The sequence below is a fragment of the Polyodon spathula genome, chromosome 19, assembly GCF_017654505.1.
Source record: "Polyodon spathula isolate WHYD16114869_AA chromosome 19, ASM1765450v1, whole genome shotgun sequence".
NCBI lineage: Eukaryota > Metazoa > Chordata > Actinopteri > Acipenseriformes > Polyodontidae > Polyodon > Polyodon spathula.
This window is the reverse complement of record NC_054552.1, coordinates 32,278,996-32,292,362: the sequence shown is the minus strand read 5'-3', so window position 1 is coordinate 32,292,362 and position 13,367 is coordinate 32,278,996. Positions and strand designations below refer to the sequence as shown.

Below are 13,367 nucleotides of genomic sequence, written 5' to 3'. Positions count from 1 at the left end.
CTCTGTGCAGCGTAAACGGTTTTGACAGACTTCGCTGTTGACGCTTAAAAAAATAAATAAAAGTAATTATGGTTGGAAGTTTAATTATACTGGATATACAGCATTCAATCAAAAAATACAGTGCCTGTGTTATTTCCCTGTTCTATGGCTGCATGCCATCGAACATTCCAGAGACTGCACATACTGCACAGCAGAACGTCAGAGTTAAGAGTATCTTGGGAATGGAGGCTGTTCGTAACTCTGAAAATGAGTTTTCAGTGGTTTTAATAAATGTGACAACCTGCTATCTACAGCCATAATCTGCCTAACAATACAAGGACATGTTCATATTGTTTGGGTTTGGAAGGCTTTAAAACTGTGTTATACACAGGAAAATGCTAACTTTGACTTACTATTCAGATTGTAGCTATAGTGAAAACACAGATTTAAGCATCCAGGAAAACCTGGGTTAACATAGTGCTTGTTTTTATTGTATTTTTAAACAAAAAGCCTTCGTGCAGCTTTCTCAGTCATTCCAACTCATTTGTCTTGTGAAAGAAAACTAATTTTGCTTTGTTTAAAACTATTGCATTGTAGGCAAGGTTGAGTGATTGCATACTTCCAGCTACAAGTGGGGTGTTTGGTTGAGCGTCAGTTTGTAAGTTTGGTGTTCGTATCTGTATTCTACTGCATGTGTATTAAAAGAAGGTCTTCTAGAATGTGAATGCTCATTTTTGATTGATAAACAAGTCATGTGTTTTGATTGAATAGTGCCAACACCACAGGTTAATTGAATGTACCACTCTGCAAAGAAGAAGCAATAGTCCTTTATTTTTAGGGTTTACAATGAATGGTTGACACTGTAGATTCCAAGCCCAATCGTTTCTCAATGACTGTACAAGACACAAGGCTAGAAGCATCGCTTCTCACAACTTACACAACAATATCATTCCCCAACTTTTAAAACTGTTCAGTCTAACCAGGATATGCAGTAGATGTTTTATTTCCAGATACAACAGATCATACATATGATAAAGCTGATGAATCTGTTGTGTTGTGCATGTCCTGTATCCTTTAACAGTGTGCAGCTGTAGCTGTGAGGGGCTTGGTTTTACACAGCACTGAAACCAGTTACAGGACTGAAAAAAGCACATGGCGGAAAGGCACAAAGGCAAAATCCCTGCGGCCCTCCCTCTGAATTAGTTTTCAGAAAGCAATTTGAGTAAATACCCAAGGTGCCGCACTATATAAACACTTCCTCCAGTGTTCAACGCTTAAAATGTGTGTTTTACATTATAGGAACTGTTTAAAACAGCGACAGAGAAAGAGAGCATGGGTAAGCTGTTCCTGAAAATACATAACAGCACAGAGTGGCTGCAACATTGTGTCGCTATTATTCAGAACCTATGTGAAGGTCCTATTAAAGATGCATGTCGCAGTGTTCTGTAGTGTAGTGATGATACGCTATTCAGGGATCTTCAGAACCTACCCAACTTCATGGACTACAATAGCTTAGTACGCAGGTTATTACACAGTAATAAAATATATACAGTATAAAACAAGAACAGTAAAACCTTGTGTACTTTTGTGAACATATTTGGTTTCCATATCTATTACCAATCCTGTCCATTATGTGATGGTAGAATTGCCATAGGAAGATTCTCAAAATGTAAAAATAAAATAATTCTGAAAACAGCGTGATATATGAATTCTAAAGAAACCCATAAGAGCAATGCTAAAAGCTTGTATTTTTTGGTTTTTGTATTATTAAGTTTGATGAGCTGTATAATCTCGTCACTTGGCATGTAATGGTTACTAAGGTCATGTACAATGAATGTGTTTCTCTGCACTCTAATTAAAGCCTATTTATAAAACATGTGGCTGGCATGCACAAACAAAACTGTCACTGACATTGTACACAATGTACGAAGGGTTAAATATAAATGCTTTCAACCGAACACTGTCTAGAACCACAAACCGTATACAGCAGGTATTTTCCTTTAAACAAACAGAAATACAAAAATAAAATAAAAAACACATCGGTTTGAATTCAGCAGCTTTTTTACTCACTACCACAAAATATATACTGTTGAAGCATATTGATTTTTTATCAGACTCAATTGGCTGAAAAGTTGTTCATGGAGCAATATTGGCTTTGCCAGTATGGTGGAACAGTTTTACAGCCAAGAAAACATACTATAGCATAATTATTTTGTCATAAAAAGAGAAAGGCCATTACGATAACCCTGTCTCTCCAGTAAAATGGTAAGAGGCTGTAAAATTGAAATAAACAGGATTCATTTTTTAATGAAATTTAGTGTCGCCCTAAGAAGACAGCTTCTGTTAAGCCAAGGTTAGCCTGTGAAGTGATCAATACTTCAATCTCAATAAACTATTTCAATAATAGTTGATTCAGGTGGAAATTGGGAGTTAGAAAATTCCAGCCCAGGGACCTGTGCCACCCTGTCATGTTTGCTGAACAGTGATAATACATCATTGCTGTAATGGAAATGACTAAGTGTGAAGTCGTACAGAGGAACGCACACGGAATCACTTTCATTCCTCAACTTCAAAATCAATACCATATACATTGCCAACCTTCAGATAATAAAAAAAAACAACACACACAAACCTCGCTGATGGATGTCACGGCAACATTATAGATTTACAGTCAACTTTATTTAGAAAATGCTAGATTAGTAAATAGAAAGTGAAACAACATAAATATATTTTTAATAATACCTATTTAACAACCCTTACTTGGTTTCATTGTTTTTGTAATTGATTGGATGTCTCAAGATTCTTGTATGCCTAAGAGGTCAGGGGTGGAGGGGGGCTGGAATTTAAATAAATACTTAGATAAAATCCCAGGACAGTCCCAGCAGTACAGATCAGAAAACTAATTTTAAGACATAGAAATACATGTGAAGCTAATGTTAACCGACACAGTATTTTCTGAATATATACAGCCCTGAGGGTTGAAACAGTATTGAATAGGGATTCTACAATTGCTATCTGCTCTTAGTTTTTGCAATCTACATGGATAGATCTCCGACAGTAAAACAAAAGTAAACCACTTAATACTGTTATAGCTGCTTCTGTTAAAAACAGACCCTAAGATACGAGTCGATTCCTTACCATACCATATACAGGTGTTGTACAGATGAGAACAGAGACGTCTGCTGTTGTAATCAAACAGTTTTGCATAAGAAACAACACAATGCTTTTATGACACTAGAAACCAAACACATAGAATAGGCTCATATTCTTTTAGAAAGGAAAAAAATGCCATGTTACAAAACTGAAATACATATGTTTTTGAGATTTTGAATTAGATTGCTTAGTAAGTAAACACTTTGAAATATCATCCCCACAGCTGCCTGCCTATTGCTGTAGTCCCGAAAGCACAGCCAGGTAAAGCACTCACTTGTACACCGTGCCTCCATTGCCATGACCAAGGATATCTCGATACTGTATGTCTTGTTCATTCATCTGCACAAATAAAAAGAAAGAAGGAGATGTCATGAGGAGGATAGAAATGTCAAGGAAAAGCAACTCAAGGCCATAAACAATACGCAGCCCAGGTCATTTCAAGTTCAGCTGCAAGTAAAGAAAGATCAATACAACATTTGCCGTCCAATTTATAAAAGACAATACCAGGGGACAAAGTGATGGAAAGTTTAATGACAATTTGTTTGCCTGGGTCGTTTCATTAAAGTTTGATAAAAGGTGTCAGAAATGGAATGATATAATGTAGCTGTGCTGCAGAGAGGCTGTTGAAACTTTTAAAAGAAAAGCAGGCTGAATTCCACCGTGTGCAAACTAGCACAGACACAAAGAGGCCATCTGATCCTCTTTAAAATCACATTTTCAACATGCTTTTAGAACCCCGATTTAAAACGTACCCCGTTTTACTGTATTTACTAAACACTAAACTGCAGTTGAATAGCTGTACAGCAGTGTACAAATATATTACAACACCCCATTGCCTCTGTAGCAAATCAAACCACTGGAACTGAACAGCTAGGAAAATTGTCAAATTAGTGACTGCCTAATTTAATGACTTTAGTAAGCCACACAGGCAACTAATTTTAAACAGTAAGAGAAAAGAAACACATACAAATGTATGAGACTTTTTAGAAGTTGTTTAAGATGCCTAATTAATGCACAGAGCGGTCTAGCATTTTCACACACTACTGCCTATTGTTTCTCTATCACTGACTAGAATGTTTAATTCTCCCCCCCCAGAGGTTTTCATGCAGGTAGCTAAAGGATATCGATGACAACTCTTGAGGTGTTGCAATATATTTCTGTACTACTGTATATGCTGCTGTTTTGTTCTGTATCAACTCATTACTCAATTGTCTTTAACTGTAAATCTGCACATTAATTTTGTTACCAATGACACCACAATTACTTGACCACGTATAGCTTTTTTTTTTTTTTTTTTTTTTTTTTTTACTTATTTGTTTAAACTGAAACTGGTTTTGTTCCCATTTCCAAAGATTCTGCTGCAATGCATAATCTGTATGTCTGTGTCAGCCTTTACCAATGGTATTTTGTTATACAGTATACTGTTAATAAAGTTGGCATGACAGCACCTTTTCATAAGTGTAGTTTAAAGAAAACACCCAAACCTCAAACATTGGTACAAAAAGATTTGCTCCCTGAACTTGTTTGTTTGTACCGTACAGGTCCTGTAGCTAGATGGTGTGTTTATCATGTAACATGCGTTTACACTGTGCTCCTTGTAAATAAAACATTCAGAGCCTGATTTTGAAGCAAGGGCAACGTTTTCTTTTCTGAAGCTCGTGACAGAGTGAGGTGGATTCGAACCCTGGTCCAAACTGGAAAATGTCAAAAGTTTGAGTGTGTGTGTACTCAACCTTCCAGATGAACCGTGTTGGTCGTTTTCATAGCCTCTGCACAGTGTAATGTAAGCTTCAAATGAAACAAACCCGGCACGCTGCAAACAACACAGCAATGTCACTCAGCAACAAAACAAAACAAAAAAAGCATTTGAGCAGGCAGTCACAATCCACAAGCAGACAAGCAAGGAGATTTACTAAATCCCTCTTTATAGAGCAAAGACTAAATCCAAAAAACTGACACGCACAGCCCAGGCCAAATGTGTCTTGTGAGCTTCTGACACTTCATCAATTCTGAGCCAATGGGTGGCATTTAAGCTGAGTGACAGATATTAAATAAATATTTATATCACATAACCTGTATCAATAAAGCAGAGTGGGAAAGCTATTTTAGAGCTGTCAATATCTGATTTTCCTGAAGGCTCACATTATTTTTAATTTTTTTTTTGCTTTTCTCATATAGTCCAATATAAAGTCAATACTTTACTGTCAGGGCTAATTGTGCTAAAGCAGTGGCAGGGCTGCACATTTTTAATGTTTTGGTATATTACGTCTTCAGATAGTACCCAATTGATTCAGTTACAAAGCGATGGGAGTAAAGAGAGCCGCCACTGCTGTCAAGTGTCAAGGGGATGCAACTCCATTAGGCCAGTGTGTTACAGGTGACACCGAGGGACAGCCGTAAAGAGCACGCTGTTAATTGTCTTCCTGACATGCTTCGTCTGAACTATTTGATTCATGACGAGCCAATGAGGCCTGGAGACAGAGGGACAATGAATCTACATCGCGGATGATAAAGATTTCACCCTAAGAAGCGTGAAGGGGAAGTGAGCAGCAGTTAAGAAAATCAATAGGAATCTTTCATTTGGGATGACACACATGTCTCAGTCAATATAACCTAATAGGCAAGCCTGATTGCCCAGGACAGGTCCCTGCCTTGGAGACTAGAGCAGGGCAAGCAGCCTCTTGCACAGTACAGCCCGTTCACTGGGGCCATTGGAAATGAGAAGAGCAATGTCACTGCACAGCATGGGAGGCTTTGCTTTACCAATCTCTTTATTCATGGCTACATCGATAACATTTCAATTAAAAGCTCTGAACATGTGAAAAAACAGGGTCCCCTTCCTTTTGTTTCCTATCCATCGTCCTTTCTTAGACTGCTGCACCCTGACACAGCTCTCATATATACTGTAACATCAATGGCTTTATTGATCAAGCACTAATTAGAGGACAATGGTAAGTGTATGTATGAAACGAGCATTAATAAATTGTTGGGGCACAATAGACTGTCAGGTATTCATTATGTAATGACCTAAACTAAGAATGAATCCATTAATATTGCCCTGTGTTACAGGGACTAAACATACCATGGTCTTGTATCCAGTCGTTGTGAAAACACAATCTGGTTTATCCCTATTATAAGGTACTAGAATAGAGCACTTTAAACAAGATTTTATCGAAACAGCAAAACAAGCACTTGAAATGTTTTTGCATGCACTCCCCTAATAGGGGCTTCAAACAGTCCCTTGTGTGGCTGCATGTTAGGAATGCCTCTAAAATGAAAAGGAATTGGCAGATCAGCTGACTAGCTCAAACAATAAAGCACTGCATTAACAATCTTTCAGGAACAGAGCTGCACGCCACACTCCTTACCTGTCCATTAGCTAAGATCTTCTTCAGCTCTGCAGAAGACTTCTTTAAACTAAGAGGGGGAAAAAACAGAAAAACAGTCTTTCAAGATGTTATAAAACAACAAAAGAAAATGGAATAAAAGCAATGAAAAAATGTAGCGTGGGTAATATATTGTGTGTAAAAATAATTCTACACAGGATATGAATATAGAAGCTATCAGATAATAAAATATTTAACATGCAATCATGTTTTGTTTTTTTTACCCCACTGGTGCTTGTTGTGGGCTAACAGCATTACAATATTGTTTGCAGAAATGATTTCACCGTGTAACAATTTTTATTTTTTATTTTTTTTTGTTCCTGGGTAGTAAGTGTTATTTTAATTGCTTATGCCTTTTTTATAGAAAATTATTATTCCCCACAAACTTTGCTTTTGTGACCAGGACAGTGATATTTCACAGTATCGCTATTTCCAATGTAAATCTCAAAAAAAACTACTCACTTCTAAATCTACAAAAGATTTAGAAGTGTAGTCATTTTTGTATTACTTTAGTATAAATACATGTTAACTTGGATTCATATGCTGTTTTTTTCTGACTTTATGTGAACAAAAAGACACACATTTGCCCGTTTTCCCATTGGAAATAGCGATATTTTGAAATATCACTGTCCTGGTCACAAAAGCAAAGTTTGTGGGGAATAATAGCCATTTTCTACACTTTTGAGGCATAAGCAATTAGGAAATAACACTTACTACCCAGGATCAAAAATTGTGTTACATAGTGTTTTCAATCAAAACTTATCTATAGTTGTAGAGGCATAAATTATATCCTATGTCAGTGTAATCTTTAATGTACAGCTTTTCCCAAGGCAGAAATACAATTTCACAGCAGACAATATATACCCTTGAAAAAAAAAAAAAGAAATGTAAAAAAGAACCATCCAACTGCACTGTCATTACACTAATTAATTGTACAATTAATTCAGCTATTCCAAAAACGGCCTTCTAACTGTTCTTTGTAATTAACGTACAAATTACTGGGAATGAGCGCAAATTTCTTCAGCTGTATCTTCCAATACTCCAAGCTGAGCTTTCCGGGGATGCTAATTAATTACAAATAACAAATGAATCTCTGGTGACACCTCACTAAAAATGCACCTTGCAAATGAATTCACTTTATTCTTCCACACTGATAATTACACATTATAAATCTTGGGTAAGAAATAAATCGCGGTTCTGAATTTTTCAACATTTTCAATACACCATATCCTCTGCGCAGAGCACAGAATTCTAAAGTTTAGCAAAATAAAAACCTGCAGCCAAAGCTGCATGTGTTCCAGGCTCACGTTTTCAGACGTTGCCCTGGTTTCTGCTGAGGGTTGATATTCTGGAGATCCTTGACCAGCTGCCCTTCGGTGTAAGCTTGTCCATTCACAGCAGGCTCAATGTCAGGACTGGACACTAGCAGTGCTTTAACCCCTGCAGTGCTCCCAGAACAGGCTGCTACCTTCTCCTGTGAGCTGCCTGTGCTGCCCTAATCAGAGACAGTAGGCTGGGCTGGGCAGCTTGTCCTGGGTTAGGCTGCTAGGGAGGCTGCAGGGAAAGCTATTTCTACTCTTGCTTATTGACACTATGTGGTGACTTCTTAAACAATGTAGGCATTTCTTAGCCTCTACTTATCGCGGTTTCATTGATTAAACCTATTTATAACTTCATTTAAACAGACTTTTTAAAAAAATAATCTTTAACTCAGGAGTTTGTGAATAGGGTCCTATATTTAGAAGCCTTTGCAGTGACTCTCATACTCATTCAGCCTGATCCCGGTGACAGCAGACCCTGCCACGCTTTGGTTACAGATTGTACAACAACAGAAGGATAACAATGAAGACAATCCAGTCATATCACAAGACCCATTCTTCAGTGCAAATCTCAGCGGCAAGGCTGCTAAAATGATCTCCCACTTGTAAATCATCTATCATTAGTTAGCATGCAGCGTACATATCTGGTAAGCCGTTGCCGTGCCTTTGCTCCTGACTCTTACCTATTGTTCTGCAGTGAATCCGAGACCGCTGAGCTGCTATTATTAGAGGGTCCTGTGCGAGTATTTACCTGCGGGCACAAAGACATTCTTCAGCAGTCGGCTGAGGACTGAGGACACTCTTCTAATTAACCTGTAACTTGCCATGAAATTCTTCAGTTCCATATAAAGGTTAATTGGCTTTGTGTGTGGGGTACAGTGCTAGACGACCAAACTGCTTTTTAAGAAAATAAACCAACAATATTCAAGACCTGATTGACTTTTTTTTGTTTTCCCCCGGTTAAGGATCTAGACATCTGTAATTCTTTACAGGAATTACAGATTCATGTTTAGCCCATCAGAAAAAAAAAAAAAAAAAGGAGTCATTTGTCTAAAAATAACACTTTAATTGAGGTCTGTGGGTCGTACCCTCTAGTCCAGCTAAAGGAGTGCAGCTCGGTTTAATTAGTGGTGTTACAGGACTAATTATTATTTTATTTTATTTTTCAAGCCAATTAATTTTAAATTGAAAGGAATGTCAGGGATTTAACAGCGGCTATAGAATCACAAAATAATAAAAAGTAATTAATTTTGAAACAAATCCAATCAAGCACATTAAAAGCTATCAAAACAGCAGATTAATTCTGATTAGGTTAAGTAAATGTTTTTTGGGTTTTTTTTTGTTATCTGAAAGGGTTAACACAGCAGTTTCAGCTCTGGTCTGTGGCCGGAACACGTCTCGCATCTTTAAAAAGTTAAAGGCCCAGAGCCCAGGCAGAGGTGAGGTTTCTCCACTTTGTAAAACAAGGGCCCCCCTGCCTGTCAGAGCCGGAGAGCCACGGCTTCATTTGACATTTCAATAAGTGGAACACAGCATTACCAATCCATTCCCAACTTTACTGAAACAATTATTGAAATTCGTACCTTCAGGCCATGTATGTTCCGTTTCCCAGGAGGCTTGCAGGCTGAAACAGTAAATGACTAAATTGCAGAACACATCAGGGCCATTTACAAATTTGTTCAAAATGAATCGTTTAAAAAGAAATGAGGGTGAGACCGAAATTAGCAGCGAAAATGATTGAGAAGCGGCTCCAGAGACCAGGGCTGGGAATTATGAAACGAGATTTTTAAACCTGCAGAATGGAGCCTTTATAAACAGGGCTGGAGTTTTAGCCACTGCAAGTGTGATTTGTATTTAGAATAAGGATACCAAGTAGAGTAGGAAGAAACTAAACTAGAGTTACCTTGTTGACATTGCACGACAGGGTATTCAGCAAGAAACCATTCAATGCATTTGCAGGACACTTTAAATCATACCTGTAATGCTGGTTTTAATTTTTTTTTAATTCCCATGTGGTGCAATACTATTTTTAACTTCTTTATTAATGTACTCATTTTTCATAGTAGTTTTGTTTACAGATTCTAAGGTGTAATTAAGAGAGTAACCAGATGCAATCTCTCGCACTCTAGCTTCTTAGTTATAGTTGGTTACTTTAATAATGGTATGCCTAATTAATTAGAAACATGTCTCAATTTTTTGCAATTCGTTTTTATACAACTTTATTTATGGCCATCTTAAAAGAAATCCCACAGAGGCATTGGAAAGTGCGATTCATATCAACTGCCACTCACTGTATCAGGATATTTCTTTCGTTCATTCATTTCCAGAAATAATAACTAAAGACAACAGGATTTTAATGTTTAGGAAATGTTGTAGCAAGATGTTTTTAGAAATAAAAAAGGCTTTTGGCTCCGTGTTGCAGCTTGTTCTCATTTCCAAAGTACAATCCCCAGCAAATTATATGTTAAAGGGCCTGTCAATTTTGATTGATTGTCTGGGAGAGATGGATTTGATTTTCTTTCTCCCAGATGCACGTGTACTTCACCCCCTGTGGAGTCACACTCTTACCTACCCAACACTCCCGGACAGCGGCTTGTAATTATTAAATACATCAAGTGTGTTCAATTCTTGTGGTTTGCAAATTTACATTTAATGAGCAGTTTAATGATCTATTTCTGTCACCGACACTTCATGCTCATCTTGCAGTTTCAACAGGCCTTGATTGTGTAGTTTCAGACCTCCTTCCCTTAGCCCTGTACCGAATCACAATTCACTACACAAGGCGTTTCTAAAGTATTATTTTATTCTAAAGAGCCTGTAAATTAGACCGTAACTTAGATGATTTTGCAGTATGTGCCATTGTTAATTAAAGAAATATATATGTTTCAAAACTTATTTTATATTATTATTATTATTATTATTATTATTATTATTATTATTATTATTATTATTAATAATAATAATAATATTAATAATAATAATAATACTATAATTATTAATAATAATAATAATACCATTATTATTCAGTATTGCATCATAGGGCTTTTTTTAAACTAACAATAATAACAAAAGCATACACATTAAACAAGTAATGAGCATTATACAAGGGAAAGCTACTAAGTCCTAAATGAATCCAGATCACTAACCTACACCATACATCAGCTGGTTTCCTTAAATTCTTCTTCTTCTTCTTCTTCTTCTTCTTCTTCTTATTACCAGTTTATGGAGTATGTTTGTGTGATCTGTCATTGACTGACCTGCAGTGAAAGCACGGTGCTAAATGGTGCTGTAGCTGCTAGATTTAACGATGCTTTGTTTAAAAGTGATAGACCTAGCATACATCTTCTACGAGGGACACGCGACGCAGACAGCTGTGATAAAAGGTGAGGAAAGCTGCCTAGTGGTGCATGCTGCTAAACCACACTGATTTGAGGAACCACCTGGGATGGGATAGCGCCCCAAAGCATTGAATAACCTTTTGGGAAAAGAAAAAAGAACGAAAGAAAGAAATATCTGTATATTTCTCCAAAGACTCTTAAAAGGCCAGGTGAAATGTGAACCACACGCAGTGTATCACTTTGAGAGGGTATATCTCTTACAGCACAATTCACACAGACTTGTCTTCTATGTACCGCTTGTTATACAGAAAGAGTATCGTTACCTCTTGGATAAATTTGCAGAGGCTCTACCAGCTGCCCATTCACCTGCTGTTCCATTACAGTGTTGTAATACTGCAAAGAGAGGGAATAAACACATAATCAATACAAAGAAAGAAACCTACACAAACATCATCCATACAGAATATGGTATAGGGTGCTGAACGATACAAGCTGATATCCCCTCCGCGAGAGGGCAGAGTGGGTACCCAGTGGTGAGCATCCTGGGGACGAGAATCAGCTGGTATCTTACACATAGCTCCATACACTATACATGTTTTTTAATTCTATGGCTAAATAAGAATATACTAAGAACTTGATAGGAATTCTAACGTGACACCATTTCCATCTCATACAAACTATCTGATAGAAAGACATTTCAGATGACTTTATCCTATCGATATCTGAGTTTACTATAAATTATAACGGTATACTTTAAAAGAAACGCCCGATATAGCTTAGCTCGGACCCTAATGCTACTGCAGCCAGGAGGTCCTTTTAAAATCAAAGCAGTTCATATTGACACTTTCAGAAGCAAATCGCACAGCAGGCATCGGTTTGTCACAGTGCTATTACTGATATGATGATGTTAATATAAACTGAAATGGGGGTTCCCATTAACTTGCACCGCACCCTTCAATTCAATTACAAACAACTGTAGTTTGTTACTTTAAAGCTGCAAACTTGTTGACCTGGCTATGGGTTCAATCACTTACAAGTATACTGTGTTCACTGATATATCAAGGCTATAATTGGAGATGGTTATGCAGTTGAAATGAGGGAAAGTAACCACTTGTTCTTTCCAGATGTTTAGCAAGGTGAGTTACCTTTGTCCCTGTTGCAGCTCCCATGCTAAAGCAGCCCTCTACTTTTGCAGCAACAGCAATGCTATGCAATGACAGATAAGCGGTTTGAATTAAAATGTAAGAAATTTGATTTGCAAATTCTAATATAATATAGCGAGTAATCTGAGACCAGGAGCATTCGGATCTATGTGGCGATTATTATTATTATAATGCAAACTCGTTGTTAAATCACAACATTCCTTAACTGCGCCTGCTTTCTGAAACAACAAAAATTGTGAACAAGCAGTCTGGAAAAAAACAATGCTAATTTTAAACTGACGCGTCCCCAGCATTTGGGTTTTCAAGGCTTCTATGGAAAACTGAGATGCCACTGGCTATTTGGAACATTGTCCAGGTAATCTTTCTTTAATGGAAAATTTGCCAGCTATTGATCCGCAGCTTGTAATGCCTGCCAGCAACTTTCCAATCACTAGCTGTCAAAAATAAAAGCCCCTTTTGGACTGATGCATACAATATGCAGCAGCTGCATTAAGCTGACCTGCTGCTTTTAATAATAATTACCTTATACTGCACATTACATTCAATCATTAAACATTCGAAGCACGTGTGACTCAGCAACTGGGCCAACGCGTACAGGACCTGATTCTATCAAACACACGCCTGTAAAAGACAAGCTTGGAAACGTTTTTTGCAGACACAGCAACTCTTCATTCCATACACATCCAGTGAACCATGTCAAAGTAATATTAAGTAGTATTACATCTAACGAATACTTTGAAGATCAGCTTATAGACTGGGCTCTGCTGGTCTGGGGACTCTGTATAAAGGCTCTGTTCAACAGGTTTGGAAAATCCAGAACGTAAGCAATTTTTTTTTTCCCTCCAGTGTTAGAGTCCATTTCTACCTGCCGCCCAACTATTTAGACGCACAAACCTGTACCATTTGCTGGATGCATTCCTGCAAGGCATAGTAACACTTGGATTATTTGTACAAGTTACTGTCTCCACAACAAGGAAACAAGAACAATAGGCCTATTTTTACTTTCACACCACCATTAATTGTTGAGGA

At 37.4% G+C, this 13,367-nt stretch overlaps 1 protein-coding gene across 1 annotated transcript in view; it reads right to left on the bottom strand.

Moving 5' to 3' along the window:
• Positions 1–13,367, bottom strand: part of LOC121294693 (dual specificity mitogen-activated protein kinase kinase 5) — a 70,819-nt gene that overhangs the window by 50,383 nt on the left and 7,069 nt on the right. Inside the window, exons 4-8 of the mRNA XM_041218692.1 lie at positions 11,499–11,568; positions 9,421–9,461; positions 8,521–8,588; positions 6,501–6,549; positions 3,407–3,471 (exon numbers count right to left, since the gene is read on the bottom strand). Of these exons, the coding sequence (XP_041074626.1) occupies positions 3,407–3,471; positions 6,501–6,549; positions 8,521–8,588; positions 9,421–9,461; positions 11,499–11,568 (293 nt within the window). The remainder of the gene's footprint in view (positions 1–3,406; positions 3,472–6,500; positions 6,550–8,520; positions 8,589–9,420; positions 9,462–11,498; positions 11,569–13,367) is intronic.